Source organism: Leuresthes tenuis, unplaced genomic scaffold (assembly GCF_036924035.1).
Source record: "Leuresthes tenuis unplaced genomic scaffold, fLeuTen1.0.hap1 SCAF_2, whole genome shotgun sequence".
Classification (NCBI taxonomy): domain Eukaryota; kingdom Metazoa; phylum Chordata; class Actinopteri; order Atheriniformes; family Atherinopsidae; genus Leuresthes; species Leuresthes tenuis.
In genome coordinates, this window is record NW_027325356.1 from 21,846,422 (window position 1) to 21,865,382 (window position 18,961).

At 40.5% G+C, this 18,961-nt stretch overlaps 1 protein-coding gene across 5 annotated transcripts in view; it reads right to left on the reverse strand.

The window, feature by feature from the left end:
- The window catches only part of plekha7b (pleckstrin homology domain containing, family A member 7b), a 75,340-nt gene that overhangs the window by 15,888 nt on the left and 40,491 nt on the right, over nt 1-18,961 (reverse strand). The window contains exons 6-16 of one of the 5 annotated variants that reach the window (XM_072380640.1): nt 18,044-18,148; nt 17,484-17,556; nt 16,912-17,012; nt 12,160-12,338; nt 10,432-10,860; nt 9,528-10,068; nt 6,472-6,555; nt 5,864-5,998; nt 4,909-4,962; nt 1,533-1,604; nt 368-448 (exon numbers count right to left, since the gene is read on the reverse strand). In XM_072380640.1, coding sequence (XP_072236741.1) covers nt 368-448; nt 1,533-1,604; nt 4,909-4,962; nt 5,864-5,998; nt 6,472-6,555; nt 9,528-10,068; nt 10,432-10,860; nt 12,160-12,338; nt 16,912-17,012; nt 17,484-17,556; nt 18,044-18,148 — 1,854 coding nt within the window. Of the gene's footprint in view, nt 1-367; nt 449-1,532; nt 1,605-4,893; nt 4,963-5,863; nt 5,999-6,471; nt 6,556-9,527; nt 10,069-10,431; nt 10,861-12,159; nt 12,339-16,911; nt 17,013-17,483; nt 17,557-18,043; nt 18,149-18,961 lie in introns of all 5 variants that reach the window. The other 4 variants (XM_072380639.1, XM_072380643.1, XM_072380642.1 and 1 more) reach the window with 4 other exon arrangements.

Consider the following 18,961-nt stretch of genomic DNA (forward strand, 5'->3'; position numbering starts at 1 on the left):
GTGGTAGAGGCATTTTGTGCATGTTGTTAGCTTGTGCGTTGGCAACATTATCCTTTGTGAGCAAGGCAACTGGCTGTGGTTTGCGTGAAGACTTTTCACGGTGTTAATGCAACATCTCACTCGGTAGTTGGTCTCTGCATGGAAAAGCTATTCACTTGTAAATGTGTGAAATAGCAAATGCAGCTTGCATTTCTTTATTATGTCTGAAATCCAAAAATTTCCCGGGACGTGCACAGAGAAATTCCTCCTCAAGAGAGAAAAGGGAAAACCCCTCCTCAGTGAGTAACTCTGCACAGATGAGACTGAGTGTAGTCCAGTTTTTAGGGGGATATAAACTTCTTATACACAGAATGTGTATAACAACAACCTTGTCCTCCTTCAAAGTGCGTATCCTGGCTTCTAGCTCCTGAAGAATCTTGTCTTGTTCACACAGTCTACTTAATTTCACCTGAGGGGAGAAAAAAATGTAAATGAGAAAAACTGAGTAAAACAAAGGATAACATCCATATGTCAGACATTAGGCACATTAGAAAAGAGATGTAACAGATACCGGAGTAATACATGCAGCATGTGTTTACAACACAGGCCAACTATTCTATTCTTGTCTTCACTCAGTACTTCTCTAAAGCTGGTGAGAGAAATTGATCGTCTACTGTAGTCTTCACGGTCTGTCAATAAGGCTCATCTTTGTAAAAATCCCCGAAGAATTCTTCTCATCGGCGCAGCAAGAAAAATCAAAAAGCTCTAGGCCTTCTAGTTTGGGGGTAAGATTTGGTAATACCCATTATGAGTAATCATAATCAAAAATCCATATTTTCCAATTCACTTCTGCAAAAGGCCATATTTACTCAGGGTGACAGATTTGTTTTCCCAGAAATGGGTTATGTGTCTATGAAAAACAACATAAGACTGCCTAGTTCACAGTCTTTCTCTCAGTGTATTTTCTTTTCTCAGATCTATTTATCATTCTGTTCAATTAATAATTAAGCTGTTTTTATTTTGCTGCCACATATTGTTGTTTTTAATTGCATGAAATATTCATTGTTCAGACAAATTTACTGGCAATTTCTTATAAATTGTTAAAGTGGAACAATGCTAATGATGAAAAGCCAGGACATCCATCTTATTTACCTCCATTCAAGACAAAACAAAGACTGAGACATGGAGAATCAGGCAAATCAAACTGAAAAATTTAACAGCTCAACATCTAAAACTCCCATTACATGTATTTTTCCCTTTAAATTGCAGGGAGGAAAATAAAAGCTGTGGTCGATACTCTCAGGCCCTCACTGTGCAGTGTGGATGGGTGTCCCCACAGTGTTGCAACGTACATATGTTCCCTCTGCAGTCTCTGTTTACGACAACTTAAGAACATACACACAGAAAAACCACACCAAAACACACAGTGTAGTCAGACTAAAGTCAGCTGTGTCTCCGTAGTGGATTGTCAGAAGTCGGAAATGGAGATCTTAAAGAAATAAGTGAGGCGGATACACAAGATGCTTATTCTGACTACACTGTGATTCACTTACATCTGCATCGCTTTCTGCTATTTTCACAGGCCTTGACGGTCTTTCTCTTTTTAAACTCTCACGTCCAGTGACCTGAAATTCAAAACAGTCATAAATCCAACAAAAAACAGCATTCAAATCATCTATTTGAGTACATCTTCTACACTTCCAGTCAACAGCAACTACTTTCATTTTCAATACCCAGTGAGATGCCTGTAACAAGTCAAGCTGATTTAAACTGATGGCAGAAAAGAATAATAAAAAAAAAAGTGAGCAGATAAAACAAAAAGCCAAATGTCCGTATCTTAGTGTTGCAGAAAACCCAAAAAACCCAACAGCTGCTCTTTCCAGACTGCTTTAATCATCATTTTCTTTGATATGAATTATAATATATACTTTTTATATTTCACAAAGAAACAACAGAGATTTTTAAAGCAGTTATTATTGTGTTATTAGGGCCTCTAGCTTCATAAAGGTGTGGAAAGGCACTATAATCCAGACCATAAATATGGTTATGCACAGTTTGAAATTAGTGGATGTATACTACATTGCAGGGCAGGGTCCATTAAAGAAGTATGCGCTGGATAAAAGCCCCTTTCATGCTTGAACATTACAACTACTGACAGGTCAAGCGAGTAACTCTGCTCATTTTGTTGAAACACAGTTTTCTGCTGGGGAAATCTGCATCCTGGCATTGACGTGGATGTAACTTCGACGCTTGCCATCTGCCAGAACATTGTTCCGACCTTGCTCTATTGTTAATGTTATAGCCTCGTATTTTTGAGTTCAATATTTTCTGCTTTTGTATTAGCGATTTGACACCATCCTCTTGTTTGTCTCCGTCTTGATTTTTTTTCCCGTTAGTTTCGAAAGTATATTAAGGAACTGTAAAATGTGTAGAACATCACAGTTTTTTTGTGTCTGTAAGGCTATTATTCCAACTCTGGATGAAAACATCAGTATCCGGGCGGGTAAAATCCCTGTTCACAAATGAACCCTTCTCTAAATGAAGACAGGTGAGCGTTTAGCTGTGTCTGGGATTAAAAAAACAAAAAGAACATTCTTGTCCCTCTGATGTCAGCAGCGATCCCATAGAGTGATAGGAAGGGTCTGCAGTCATCAGATCAGGGCACTGTGACAGTGAAATGGCACTTTTTATTCCCAAATGCATTGAAATCTATATGTTTTGTTCTAAGTGCAAACACCACCATACACACATTAACAATTCTCACATATTCATAATAAATACAGAGCTGCAGTAAATGTGGGTGTGTCATGAGCAAACAAATAATTAAACAAATTGTCCATTTTGACGTGATGATGTTGTTAGACGTAGATTCAGCGGTTCAACCAATAATTTCCATTTATTCTCAGGGAGCTGCTAAAAATGAAGTAATAGTAAGTGAAGCACTTTAGTCTGGCACAACAATAAAGAAATACTAATCAAAACACTTGATCACTTACTTTATCATTTCTCCAATTTGTGGTAAAATACTTAGGTAATATAATAATATAGGTATATAATAATAGGTCATTTAGAACTAGGTTTGTAAAATACTGTTGGGGGAATCACATCTCTTTGTAAGGTCATCCGTAGTTATGGTAGTTTCCTCTCTTTATTACAGTATAACAGTAGACACGTAACATATGCAGCAGTTTTTTTAAATAATAGGGGAACCTTCTGTCACAGTTGGTAATGCCTGAAGCTCAACAGCGTGGGTGGATTACAGTCTTATGAATAATCCACCCACATCAGGATCACCACACCCAGCAGAGCAGTACAGAACGGTGCAAACAGAAGACTTAATTAAAGGGGCATTCCGCTTACAGTATCTCGCATGGAAAAGTCTAATACTAGCCCTACTGAGTATTCTGCAGAATGTGAGAGGCGTTTTGAAATATATAATGTGTGGTTGAGGGCGGATTATTCACTTGTCTGGGAAAATTATTCAACTGATCAGCAGAACAACTTTCCTCTGGTTTGAAAACTAAAAAGTTCTTAAAGGAAAATGTCATACTTTAGGAGTTGGCTATGAATTATGTTTTTGTGTTCATGTGCCAAGTGTCTTTAAAACTCTTTCTAAACCACTGCACATTTCCATCTATGTACAGTTATTTTGATGAAAGCAGAGGCCCTTACATGTAAGTTGTCACTGCAGTATTTTATGGTGCTTTCTATGTACCCCTGTAAGTCAGATGTCAGAATAGTGTCTCACCTAAGATGGTAAACCAAGATTGCTGGTTTTTAAGATTCAGATTATTTAGAAGATTAGCAAGGGTGGGACATATCGGGAGACAATTTGTATACAAAGTGAGTCTTTTAGAGTTCCCAGTTTAAATGGCACAAATCGTTAATCACACTGCCAGTATATCTGTTGAAGAGCAGCACTGGGTCATCGGGTGATCTCTTACGCTCTGGCAAGCAAAACATAAGCAAAATAATGATTTAGAACCGTTTCAGTTCAAACAGAAACGCCTTTAAACATGCCAGGAAGACTTTTACGATTACAGCTTCCTTCACTTCATCTCAAATCAGAACAGTGGCGGGATATCACACAGCAGATTATCTGATGAAGGGATTCATGTGCAGAATCCTGCATAATTTTCAGGGATGCATCACATTCCATTTAAAAAAGCAGTGGAATGGAGTATTTGACTTTGTATGCACACCATCCTTACATTCCAACAATACCCAGAACTTGAAGTGGGGTTTTCAAACACATTGTGTACTGAAACGATCATTGGCTCAATACTTTGGATCTGTTTTAAAACAGGAAATGGAGAGAGTTACAGGCTAGATAACTAGATGGATTTTTGCTAATTCAGTTTGGTGTCCAACATACAAACAAATTGTGATATAAATGCATTGCAGAAGTGTGACCTGAATAAAGGTCAGTATCTATTTAATTACAGGGGACAGAGTGCTTCAATACAAAAGTTAGAACAAGGTATGGGAATTGGAGCTCTCATGACTCTAACATTTAAGGAGTTAAGCATGTGTGAAAGAAAACTTCAATTCCCATCAGTGCTTCAGTGACATGACTGCATAACTCCAAAGCTTTGCATTTGACAGTCCAGTATCATCACCAACTAAACTTCAGGATATTTATTCAAGTATGAAGCCAAACACTGATAGCACCTTGTGCAAAAACAGCTTTATAGCCTGAAACTGATCCTTTACAAACTAGGGGAACTGTTAAAAGACATGTTAATTACAATATAAAGAGACAGTAGAAAGCACAGCACATAACAGAGGAAAGAAAAAAAGGGGGGTGTGGGGGTGGACAGGGAGGCAGATGTTTGGGGCAGCACTAAGAGAACAAGATTGTTGTCCAAAGAGGGGAGATGGAGAAGAGGATGAAATGGATAAAGTGGCATTTACTTTGTTGGGGCCCACCTTCAGATCTAGATACTCCAGGTCCTTCTTCAGTTGTATGTAAGTATCATCAGCCTTTAAATGAGCAGTGGAGAGATAAATCATTTGAAATGAAGCTGCAAAGGATAATGGGTGACCAGATGACTCCTAAGGTCTTTTATTTTCTGTTAAGCCTTTGGAAACACAACTTTAATTAACTTGCTCTCAATTACAGTGTACTTCTCCCACCTCTGTATTTTTATCTACAGTTAGTAAAGCCAAACCCTAATTAGGTAATCGTGTAATTTTTGAACTGGTTTAATGTCTCGTGTGTGACCTCTTGTGCGACTGAGCAACACAGGTCTAATGCATGACATGTGGTCAAACTGAGAGTTTATTTTTCTTCATGAGCATGGAGAATGGCCAAAGAATGGTTAGATGTCAGAAACTGGGTGGAGTTGTCATTACTGAGCACCAATGCAGCATCAGTACGGACCGCTAGTCTTACAGTGGTGTACTTTTCTCTGAGGCTCTTAATGGCCTAGTGACTGCTTCAGAATGATAACCCCAAGAACAAAAGATTTATCAGTGCACACAGGTACAAATGTGTTGATCATGTATTCAGTTTTTTTTGGTTCATGATTGTGCATCTATCAGACAAAGAGAAGTAGATACAATGCAAGCACAGTCAACAAGCAACATGCTTTAAATATGGCCAATCACTTTTTCCAAACAAAATCCCACAATGCTCTGATAGCACGGTCGTGTTTTGAAAAGTGACACCAGCTCAAAAGACAGAAATGTAAGGCTAGTAAGTGCAACACAGTGCATGTCAAAATGGTTGAATTATTAGTGACAACCAAGCAGTGCCAAGAGACTGCAGAGTCAGTCAAAATGACAGGGAAGTAATGTATAGGAATGGCTGGGGAGAGGAGGACCACAATGCACTGGCAGGGGATGCAGTGTGCTGCCTTAGGGAAAAATGAGGGTCCCTGACCTGCATGCTGGGGCCAAAAAGGCCGTTGTGCTGGTGGTGTTGCAGGTGAGCGAATGCATTGCTGGAGCTTTGCACACCGGCCATCTTGGCCTGGTGCCTCCGAAGTTGTATGAGGAGCAGAGTCAGCTCCTCTGGCTGTAGCCAAGCCCGGGTTTATGGGGCCAGAGCCCAGTGAAAGCACAGAGGGATGAGAGAAAATATTTGATAACCATCTGAGCAATACAGGGGGCTTAGCTATAGTAGCTGGGAGAGCCAAGTGGTCAGTATACTGCAGCTCCTATCAATGCCCTGTTTGTAACTTGAAAAGTTAGAGCTGCACTATGTATTGGAATTGTTTTCTCTTAAGAGAAGGGGTTATCAGAACTGATAAAACTAAAAAATCTAAATCAAACCATCCTTACAAGGATCACAAAACAAAAGGGTCACAAATTCAGATTGCTCATAATGTCACTGATGAGCTGCACTGATCAGATTTTGGATTTGGTTATCAATTTCTTACTTGCTCAGGCTTTCATATACTACAAGAACATGATGCCAGTATAATTTGCTGGCTTATTTCAAGATAAAACAACACAGCTACAGTATGTAGAAAACACAGAGGATCCTACCGTCTTGCCATGCAAGCTGGGAGCACTGACAGTGTGTGTGATGTAGCCCATAGCTGGCACGGACCTTCTCTCTATTTGGGAAGTCTGTGGAGACACGCAGTTCATCTCCTTGTTATTACAGATCTTACACATTCAAATCAAACAGAATGTCTAATTCACAAAGTAATCTTCAATAGTGTGTGGAAAGTGGGAGAAAGATCACTCTATCACACTGAATCAAAGTTAAGCCGTTACCTCCAAGTCGGCAAACAAATTTGACTACACAGCAGAATTATTTTTTCATCCATCTTTTTTTTCTTCCCCCCTTTCATCACTCCTCCTCTTATTCTAAGCAAGGTGTGCCCTGACTTTCGGATGCTACGGGGCTTGGAAAATTTGACGTTTTTGCTTAACACACAGAATTAGCGAAAAAACAGGCCCACTACAGAACCTTAAAAGGACACAAACAACAAGAGATTTAATTAACTACACATAAATTATACCAACCCTCCTTTCTTAAAATAACATTTGTTTGCTACCAGCAAGAGAAGCACTGTAAGCCATTCCCTTTGAGATTCCCATGCCACATTTTTTTTGCTGTATAATAGGTTTTTTATTTAAATGTAAGATCAGAAGAACGAGACTGCTGCTGATGTTTAAGATACAGTGGAGATGTTTATAGGGTGCTGAGAAGCCCTGGGCAAATTGGATTAGCCGCTAATAAAATATACTTCTTAATGATATTCCACAGAGGAATACAGATCGCTGATACTTAAGCGTGCTCCAGCCAGAGAGCACCGACAGGCTTGTAGATGCTGGGTGCACCAAGACTTAGTTCAGACTAAAATTAGTTCCCATAAACATCGTCCTCTGTGCACAAGCACTGTGGCTGCCTTTGTTAAAAATGCATCTTTCTTTAAAGGACTTTCTATAATTGTGCATCACTCCATTCATTGGTTGTAATTACTGAGATGACACTTGGGTGAATGATGGCGGAAACAACATCTGTGACACTTTGTTTACTTGTGCAAGGCCATCGGGTTGGTTGTGAGGCTTGTGTGTGTTGGCAAATGTGGTGTTGGTTTGGAGGGAGATCTTTTCACATGTGGAGGGTGTGGTGGTGAGACAGCACAGGGTGTGGATAACAGAACGTCCCTTAGCCCCGTCTCCAGCGGCGGTGGTGGTGCTGTCTGAGTGCTACGCTGGCTTGGGGAACGGCAGAGCAGCAAGTTTTTTTTCCCTCACACACGCTCACACCACCTGTTGACTGCATCTGGGTGTGGACTGTGTGAATCTGCAAGGGATTCACATGAGCATCAAAGTGGGTGTGCTGAAAAACTGGAGCCTTCTCAGGCTCCTCATGCTAATCTTCCCATGGTGCCCTTGTAAACTCATGACATGTTGACATCTCTAGGTACCTCACATCCAGTATCCGAGGCGATCGTGAGAATGAGAGCTTTGTCATTTGGCTCAATACATGTGATTCCTCAAGTTTTCCTTCAGTCCCATGCCAATGACAGACTACTGGTGGTTTCTGTGTCTCTGTATTACAGTGTTAAAGCCCCAATGACTGAGTATCAGCAAATGTACAAAGGGACAGCCCTCCATCAATCTATCCACTTGATATCATGAACAGGTCTACACTCTAGGTGTCCAAGCTGGGTAACTGTGGGTGTGATAGCACTCTGAGAACACCCCCAGCTTCTTTTCTCACTTTGATGGCCTGAAACGGTTCCCAACATCCAGTCCATACCGAAATGATAAATCACGGCGGCAGTGACCACAGCTAGCAATTACTTACACTGTCAGTTAATGTGCCAGTTGTTTTCTAGATTAATCAGAGAATCATTTTGTCCACGGGAAGCCAGAATTAGGTAATAAATGCAAACTAACAGCTTTGTGAGGCAAAAACTCCCAGCACTTTTTGTACGACCGACAGCAAAGACAAGCAGAACTAAAACGTTTAGCTGATTATCAAAATAGATTCGGTGACCACAGTAGGCCAAAATCCAAAACCAAATCTATGATATGGAAAAGTCAAGAAGTAAAAAAGAAAAGTGTGCTAACTGCATGCAGCAGTTTTGTGGCCTCAAGCCAGACAAGTAACTGTATGTGTCTGCACTTCTCTCATTATAACAAATGTTGAGAAGAATAAATGTCATATCGATAAGTCTGCTTATTTCAGCAGGATTCATTTCTTGCAGGTTTTAGTCTCATCATGGAATTTGTCTGTACTGAAAAAATCCTTCCTATTTCTTTGAATCTATTCAGACCTGATGTAACATTTACCTGTATATCCCTTTCCACCTGGAGCAATATGCTTTACCTTTTATAAATACACATATGTATGTATTTCAGACAGCAAATCTTCTTTATTCTGCCTAAAAAAAAACAACACTGGTGACATGACTGTTAGTAAAAAAAAAAAAGACTTCGACTGTCAATAATTTCCAATCATTTTCTAGTTTCAAACAATTCTGACTCAAATCAATATTCAATCCAACCTCTTTTCTGAACGAAAAATGATCTGCTTGTGTAATAAGAGAGGGAGTGGTCATAGCACTTAATGTCCTAATTAGTAGGCATCTCTATCACAGGTCAAACGGACTAAAAATGAGACAAGGTCACTAATAATGTATAGAGACGAAAAGGTGCACAATACATGCAAAAAGCTGAGAAATAATGTTTGTCAGTACTCACTGCTTCTCTAACTAGCAAAGGCCTCAAAGATGACCACATCCTTTAATCATTTCACTTAAATCCCACTGAGAAGTTATTCACTTTTTGGTGATTTATAGTGACAATAGGCAATGTATGTTCTCAAACAACACTTAGGCTGCGGCTGCGGCTGTTGCTTCAGTGAGCTTCATGCTTTAGTAAGAGATCATGAAACTGAGTAGTTTTTAAACGAAGGGTGACGACATTGATAAACAAGTGAGTAAGGAAAAAAATTTATTAAAAAATGTAGAGGCCCAATAATTTTAAAAAATGTGTACTGATAAATGCATTTGCTAAATAACTGAGCACACAGTTTAAAAATGTCAGAGACACCTGTCCTGTTTATGCCGGTGTCCTACCTGAGAAAGATGGGCACAGATATGACCAGGAGAGCTTGACCTTGTGCTGTCGCCAGCTACCACTTCATCCAGGGGCCTGACTGTGCGTCTGTCTGAAGGTGTGTGTGGCCTTCGCGGGGACAGGGGTTTGAAGGAGGAGGGGACTGATGGTGGAACTTCACATGGTGAAGGGGGGACAGAGATGGAGCGTGGCATCTCCACAGTTACTCTGAATGACGAAGAGTCTGTGAAGTTAGGGCCAGTGTAAATAGGAGCAGTGGGGCTGCCATGACGAAACTGCTGCCGCTGCTGCCACTCGTAAAGCTGCCACACCATTCCCTCCTTGGTGGCCATTCGCTCATCGGTGGACATGCGGAAGTGGCTGAGCCGGTCATGGGCATATTTATAATCACTGGGCAGGTTGCATGTTGCCGGAGGAGTACTGCTGCCTGACGGAAGACGAGGAGACTTTGGCAATGAGTGACAGGTGCCATCTGCGGTACTGGATTTGGGCTTTAAAGGAGGAGTCTGCCGAGGAAGGTTATATTCAGCAGAGGGAGCACTGTGTGATAGAAAAGAAAGATGCACAGTGCACTTTTCATGTTATCCACTAGAGGGAGACATTTACACAAGGTTTCATGATCATTAATGCTGTGGAAACAGAATTTCTGGGTGAATCAAACTTTGATGCAATCTGTTTGTTTCTGTAGCTAGGCAACTTTTTTTTTAATGGCTTTGTATGAATTGGACTAATTTGGAATCTAATTAATTTGACTGGATTGGATTATGATTGTTTTACAATGACCTGGATTGTAATAGGCTTGAATTGAACTGTAACTTTGAAGGCCCTTGAGATGACATTTGTTGTGATTTTGCACTATATAAATAAAACTGAACTAAAATTAACTGAATCAAACTGACTGACCTCTTCGGTGCATCCCCTTTATGAACTTTGACCCACTGCTCCACCTGAGCCAGCGTATTCTTCCTCTGCACATGTTTCTCAGTGTCAGTCCGTGAAACAAAGCCCCGCTGATAGACAACGTTTCCATTTTGCTCAGGTGGTAGAGCCACTTGGATTACAGTTTGCTGTCCATTCTTGTGAGCAGCATCATTGACAGAATCTGGAGACAGTCTTTCTACTCTTTCCTGTGGGGCTGACTGGCTGGGTTTCCCCTGGGTCTCCAATCCATACCTCCCCTCATTCCCATGAGCGAGTCTGATACCATTATCCTGAGGTTCCTCCCTGTCTGTCATGCGAAGGCTTTGTGACTGAGATGAGTTCTGGATGATGTGGACATGGTTGGTCTGTGGGACTGCTTGCTGTGTAGCCTTCTCTGGTTTCTCCACCTCTCTGCATGAATGTGAATAAGGAAGACAAAAGATGAACCTGGCTTCATACAGCCAAACTTTAATTACAAGGAGTAGGTGAGTTATGTTCAATCTTTCAACTATTACCCACATCAACTGTTATGTATCCATCATACAATCCACCTTTACTTTATCCAGTTTATTGTAATGAAGTACAGCACTATTCTTGAAACAAGGATTAGACAGTGGATCGAGAACACAATGGACACTCCAATTAACCCCAAGTTAACCCAAAGGTAATTTCTCAATCCATTTGCAGAGACACTTGCACATATGGTCAGACTGTAGGGAGTTACTCATTAAATTTCCATCTACACCTTTTCATATTTTTCATTAAAGAGGAAAGATTATGAGAATAGCTCATGACGTAGAGCAAGGGGAGAAATACCGATGAAGGGTGTCTTTTTGCTGATCCATTCACACAGAGCCTTTTCATAAAGCAATTCACTTAATCAAAAACTCTGAGTTGGATAATAAGGATAATGGATGGATGGATGGATGGATGGACGGATGGATGGATGGACGGACGGATGGATGGACGGACGGATGGATGGACGGACGGATGGATGGATGGACGGATGGATGGATGGATGGATGGATGGATGGGACAAAAAAGGTGTTATGTGAGAATTTTGTCCTTTCCAAGAAAAAAAAAATCTGGTACTACCGAGTACTAACTGACATTTTTCTCTAGGTGGCATTATTGCATTGAAAAACTAAACCATCCAGTGCAGCAATGCATTCACCACAGACGCAGTATTCCTGGAGTAAAACACTGTGATGTGTTTCTGCATCGATCGTGAATACTCAAACTTAAAAATCTGCACCGCTTCCACCTCGTGACTACTGCCATAATCTCAAGTCCCAACTGAATACAATAAACTAAATTCACAGTACAGGAAACCAAGATGCAGTGCATACATGCAGACAGACACACTGCAGTGTTTGTGTCCCAAATCCAGCATACAGGGCTGAACCGGGACTGCTCACGACAGTAATGTAACATTTATGGGGCTGACATAAAACTAACACCTAAAAAAACCCACCACAATATTTTAATCCACTAGCAGAACAAATGATTGAAAAGTTCCAGTTGGTGCTGATTTTTAAATGTTCTTTTATCATTTTCTCTTTATGATAAAATACTTTTTGTCCCCGTTCTGATATAATGTCTTAAATATAATCAGTACACAGAGACTGCTGCACTTTGCGAAAGATGTTTGTGACATTAAAAGTCCAATCAATGGGAGAAGGGAAATCTTCTTTTCAGAATGAGACCAACCTCTTTATGGTGTGACTCTGCTGCATCAGCGCAGCCTGGTTCATGGCCCGGATCCAGCCATTCATGTCCTCCTGTGTGTCCGCGCTGAAGAAATATGTCCGCATCCCGCAGTGTTCTGCCTGTGAGCCAATCACAGAGTTCTTATTGTAAATGTAGGAGCGCATTCCAGTGTGGCTCGCCTGTTCAAAGAGGGGAAGACCGAGAGGTAGAGAGGGAGGACAGATATGACAGGTTCTTACTGAAGCTGCAAGAGAAGACGGTGAGTGAAAAAACTTTCTTGTTAGAGACAGACAGCTGACAGGAGTCATGTCTGAAGTCTGCAGAAACATTTTGCTGAAAAAAAGAAAAAGGAAGAAGCACAGTTCTGCAGCATAAACAATATAAGAGTTTGCCTTTTCTAAGAAGGGAAAAAAATAAGTAAATCATAGGTCATATCTTGGCTCTGATTTTCAATGAAAGAGTTACAATCCTTTTGGCATACAAACATTACAGGAAACAACCACACAGAAGCAAAGAAAATGCAGTTATGGTCTCCTTTCAACACTTTAGTCAAGACACACACACATAACCTCACATCTCTAACATTAGCTTACCTTTGTAACTAACAAGTCCTCTAAACTCCATCCTATTAGCACAATAAACAAACATTCAGCAGCTTTTGGCAGTTGCATAGCCTCAGATCATCTTATCTCCTCTTGTTGTCCCATTAAATATGACTTTTCTTGGTTCTTTACAGAATTTAATTATCTTCTAATTTTCAATCTGTATTTAAAGGAGTGCAAAATGACTTGTTAGTGATATGGACTTAGTTTTTGAGTTTTGTTCATCATTTCACATGATATATAACCTGAGCTACGGTACTGTGAAAAGAGAAGGATCTCTACTGAGTCCAATGCAACAGGCAGAAAAAAAATCTGCAAAAAAAAAATTATAAAGGGACAATCCTGACTCATCGTTTGTATAGAATACAGGACTCTACCTAAAATTAAATACTTTGAATATAATGAAAAATTGACTTTTCATTCAATTCAAACTATATTAAAATGGGAAATTCTGCAGAGCTTCTACCTTATATTAGTGTGTTCACAAACTGTTCAATGCATGTCATGGTTGCTACATAGTAATTGACTATCACAAGTACAAGAGTGGAAAAACCTAAATCATCATCGATCAACTGACTGCAAATTGGGCAAATTGGTCTGCTATTGATTTAATACGTGGAGAGCAAATAGGGTCCATCTCAACACCAATCATCACGCTGAGATTTATAAAACCCCAAGTCCAAAAAAAGTTGGGACACTGTATAAAATGTGAATAAAAACGGTATGCAATGATTTGTAAATCTAATGAAACCAATGTTTTATTCCCAATAAAGCCCAGAAAACATATTGAATGTTAAAGTGAGAAATTTTAGTATTAAATAAGTTTTTAGTAAGTTTTTAATTTTAGTATTAATATAGTGTACCCATCTTGAATTTGAAGGAAGCAATGTGTCCCAAAAATTTGGGACAGGGGCAACAACAGACAGGAAAAGAAAGTCGCAGTGTGAAAATGAAAATCGACCCATCATGAAACGCAACGTATGACAAAGACGAGCCGGGATTGTTGAGCAGCTGGAATGCTCAGTTACGCAAGAATTGGACAATAGTCCTCTCCCTAAGGTCCAGCAACTGGTCTCAACAGTTCCCAGATGTTTACAAGCTGTTATGAAAAGAAGAGTGGATGTCACACATTGGTAAAATGGTACTGTTCCAACTTTCTTTTGTGATGTGCTGCTGCCATCAAATCCGAGATGAGATTATTTATCTAACACTAAGACGTCACACTTTCAAAATTCAATGTTTTCTGTGTTCTATTGTGAGCAAAACATTGGTTTACGAAATGTGCAAATCATTGTATTTTGTTTTTATTTACAGTTTACATAGGTTCCAAACTCTGTTTCACTTAGGGTTGCATATTAATATTATATCACATTGTAAAACATTAGATAAATGCATTTAAGAAGGGAACAAATTGCTGATGGAAACACACACACAATGAAATGCGATGAAATTAAAGAGGATTGTGGAAAAGAAGAGACCCTGCCTGTCCACTCAGCCACAAACACACACACACACACACACACACTCACACACATACCCCACAATGAGGAGCAGTGATGAATGACAAGCAGCTTGAAAAGACAAATACCAGAGCCACTGAGCGTAATACCGTAAGTGCTGGATATTATCATCATGCTCTACCAAATGATGATAATTTATCGAAATGGAAAATTGATCACTTTTTAAATACCAGGACTTTCCACATTTCACTTTCCACACTCCGTGGGGTCCAACACAGAATGGATTTGAAATGAATCAAGCACTGACTCTTGCTTTGACTCTTGCGCAGCCGTACAGTATAAACAGAAGGTACTGTCACTTTGTCCTGGGCCTCATCCCTAAGAATTGTGGGAGGGAGTGTTATGACTCCTGCACTGTATATACAATTCTCAGTGTTCAAATTGCACATACACTGTCAAAACAATAAAAAATGTGCTGCTGTCCAAATATGGACAGCATTGTGCAAACAAAAGCACTTACCCCCCCCCCCCCCCCCCCCCCCCCCCCCCCCCAAAAAAAATATCTCAGGCAAACCATGAACTGAGATCATTTAAAAAAAAAAAACAAGCTCTGGCATTGTCCTTAGATGACTCGCTGTGGTCATGCCTGTTCTTGTTAAGACTTAAATGCACATTTGGAAATGTGCTCGCCGCAGCAAATAGCAAAATATGGACCAAAATGAGGTGAGGATGGTGCTCTGCCGATGGGGCTAAAGTGAAATCAAATACCTATTCATGCAAGACAGGAAGCCTTGTGACTCAGGACGGCCACCCGCAGAGAGCAGTACTCACTCCGCCCGCGCAAACACACCAGGTCACAATGGAAGGCAATTGACCAACAGGGAATGAGAGAAACACAGTGAGATGAGCAAAAATAACAGAACAGAAAACAACAGGAAGTTACAGCTAATCAGTACTGACTCAAGTACAACGGTGGCAGCATCATAGGCATTTTGCTAGTTTACAATTCAACACATCTGTGTGGGATCCACAAAGCATCGCAGTGGTCACTTGTCCATTATTTTCAGCTCAGTTTATTGGGTAGTCTGCAATTCACAGGACATGTCAGGACCTCTAACAGCCTGGAACATCCCGACTACTGAGCTGTTGTCATGCTTTCTTAGCAGTAACTGAAAGGTTCTACGGCGCCTCACATCTCCTGCTCTTTCATGCATAATGACTCAAAGAGAGCTCAGGGAGGCTGGGGGAAACCTTTAAATACAGTGATGTACAGCAGAGCCCAGGCTCATTATCTCACCTTACTTTGCGTACACTCCTCGACAAGCAGGGGGAGGAGATGGTGAGCAGGCTCAGTGTATGATTAACATTCCAAGCGGCACAATTATCACCCAAATTCCATTGTACGTTATAGGATCTTTAAAATGCAGAAGATATGCTGCACACGAGCACACACGTTCATCTTCAGCCATACACACCGCCATGTGTGTGCGCGCCGACACATTTGCACACATCATCCAAGAATAAAATCCCCAAGTACAAAGGAGCTGAAAGCGTTGCAACAGAATGTCCTGAAGCTGCAGTGGTGCATCAAACATTCAGGCACTATTGTTCTTTGCAGCAACCCCTGTGTTTCCACAAAGGAGGAGTAGGATAATGTTCTCACTCAAGGGACATACATCGCTTTGCTCTCTTTGGTAAAATACTTTGATGCATTCAAGTGAAAGTAACGGCACATACTTTTAAGTAAAAGCGATACAATTATGCTGGCCAGCTGTGACATTACAGCATACGGCCATTCGAAATTCAGTGAAAGAGCAAAGCTGTTGCAGTGCATTGAAGGCTGCACTGCTGTACCCTCCCTAAACACTAGCGTAAAAGCTAAACACAGTAAAGATTTTTGCTCTCCCTCCTGTCCACAATAGGCGAATAATGCAGTCCATGTCTGCAGTCAGACTGCAGTGCTAGTTTGATTGGATCATCTACTTTAGATCTACTTTCGCAATCCACTGTGACGCATGCCATCGTTTTTGTGTGAAAATGCGAGGGGTAAGAGAATCACAAGTTGTATCAGACTCTGAACAAATTAACTAAAAGAAAAAAAGTCTTTGTAGTGTTTGAACATTTTTCTGTCAGTGCTAAACAAATCCTCTTATCTAGCAATAATGAAAAATGACATTCTCCAGACTATATTTCTCCGTTTAAATAAAGCCATATTTCACTGATTCATGAAAAACAGAGAAAATTAATCACTGTATTCATTTTTTTTATCTCGTCTTACTGTATAATAGAAGCCTTAAAAGTTGGAACCAAAAAGAAGGAGTATAAACACTGCAATTATAATGTGAAAAAGGCTGACCTAACAGTGAGCCCAAAAAAAATTATTATGACCTGGTTTTCACGCTCTGTGCTACAAACACATTTTATTTGGTACTCAGTTGTGGATGTTTTTTATCTCTCTGTTGCGGTAGATCATAATCTACCTTCTAGATACAGAACAAAAAACATATATGAGACATGTAAATGAGATCTAGGCAGCAGAAGGTCAACAAGCAGTCGTCCAGGGGGAGATCAGTATGTGAAAAGTGTTACGTGATGCAGCAATAACAAACGATGAAGAAAAAAATGTGGAAGCTACATGTGTACATGAAGATGTCCACGAATAGATCTGATCAATGTCACCGCCGTGTTACCTTGAAAGCGTATTTTCGGTTTATGTGGTCATCGGGCTCAACTGGTGCAATGACATAACTGGGCAGCGGGATGCTACCAAGCACTGTTTCCTCTCGACTGTCTGTGAAGACAGAACACACACATATACACACAGATTATTGTTGCAGACATTCAAAACAGTATCTTACTCTGCCAAGATCCTTTCACATTGTTCACGAGTGAGGGCAGATTTACGAACAGCAGGAAAATGAGCGAGGCATAATTCATGGGTGACTCTTGTCACTACGAGGCCATGTGGCAGCTTGGTTCCCGATGTGGCATGTGGTTTATCTATTATTCAGGATGATTAATGAGGGAGATGAGGTAGGTGCTATAGCAACACAAGCAGAGATTAAATCCCATAATAAAGGACTCAAGTTAATAGGGTAGGAGAAGTTGGTGGAACTGAAAGAGGGAGAGTATGAGATGTCTCAAATCTACACACAGTCTAACATTAATCAAAGTGACAGCAGAGGAGATCACTAAAGGTCCGTACATATGATTTCACGACTGCCTGCTAAACTCTGACCGAGCGCACTTTTAATAGACTCACCTTTGTAGTAAAACAAGCAGTAATCCGACAAAACAAACCACTTCCGTTTCCACAGTCGCATTCCGGAGCTGTCCTGGAAGTAAAGGGGAAATAACAACACAGTGTATTTAGAACTTCTCTTTGCCGGAGCACATTTCAGTTCATATGTTAATTAAAAAGAGTCGTTTGGGAATAGCGTGCTTGTTAGCTCGAGTAAGAAGAAGGCTGCAGCCTGTGCATATTATTAGAACAAGAATTTAATTTCTTCTTTCTCTTCTTGTAGCACTTGGCACAAAGCTGCAGTCTGTACAATTACACCCAGTCCTGTAGATGCAAGTTTGTTTATGTTATACTTCCCAGGATTGTGTGTTGAAAAGTGTTTCATACAGAATATCTAACCCCTCCATACACAAACATTACAGTTTGTGGGACTTCAGATTCTACAACTAAAAAGCTAATCTGTGATTATGTTACTACTGTGACATATTTCAAAATGTGTTCACTCTTCAAAGCATTTCCAATGTGAAAGGGCTGTGTTTTGGGCTCACAGGGACAACAGAAGCAAAGGAAGCTGAGCTCACCTGCTTGTAGAGCCAGCCTCTCACCACTACCGGGATGTTGGGGTTTCTTTTAATAGCATGATCCCTCTTGCCAAAACTGTGTACTTTACCCGTTCCTCTGGAGCCCTGCAGGAAGCAAATAACACCACAAACAGTTAATTGTGTGCTGATGAGGGACTGCAGGCCAATTTGCTTTGCTTATCCAAGATTATAGCGACTAATAGAGGCACTGCACTTCACAGTGAAAGACCACAACAGCAAACTTTTGCTTCTTTCAGTGATTTCTTGGAACTTCCTTTTTTGACACCCGTAAAGAGCAGGGGAAATACCAGCTGGCTATTCGTGCAGACACGTGAATCCACTTATTCTGGCATATTTTTAGACGAGGCCAGTCATTTTTCTCAGGTGCTCTTCTACAAAACTCTATGGAGTTGAGTGGCTGACCAGATGGTTAAAAGAGAAAAATGTGGTGGTGCTTGGTGGTTGAGTGGTTAGAGCATGTACCATGTTGGCAACGCCGATTGCAGTGATCGCTGGTTTGAGTCCTGACCGTTTTGATGTTTCCTGTGTGTCATTACTGTCTTTCTCACCCCTTCCCTGCCTCTCTCTACTACCCCGTCCATTAAAGGCTACATGCCCCAAAAATATAATAAAAAATAAAAAAAGACGAAAATTTACAGATTATTAATATGATACAATTAACATGAAAACAATACATACACTGGTAAACTGCTGGTAATTTCCCAAAGAGCTCAGGAAAAGGCAACTTAACATAGATCTTTTCATAATTCCAGCATGAAAAAGACAACAAACTCAAGGGATGAAGTACTGTTAGCTCGTTTTAATAAGTCGCTGCACTTATCTGTAATACAGAAAGCCTCATCTGCAATTCTCAAAGTTGAATGATTGCTGGGCAGTTGGTCATCAGGATTAAGATAG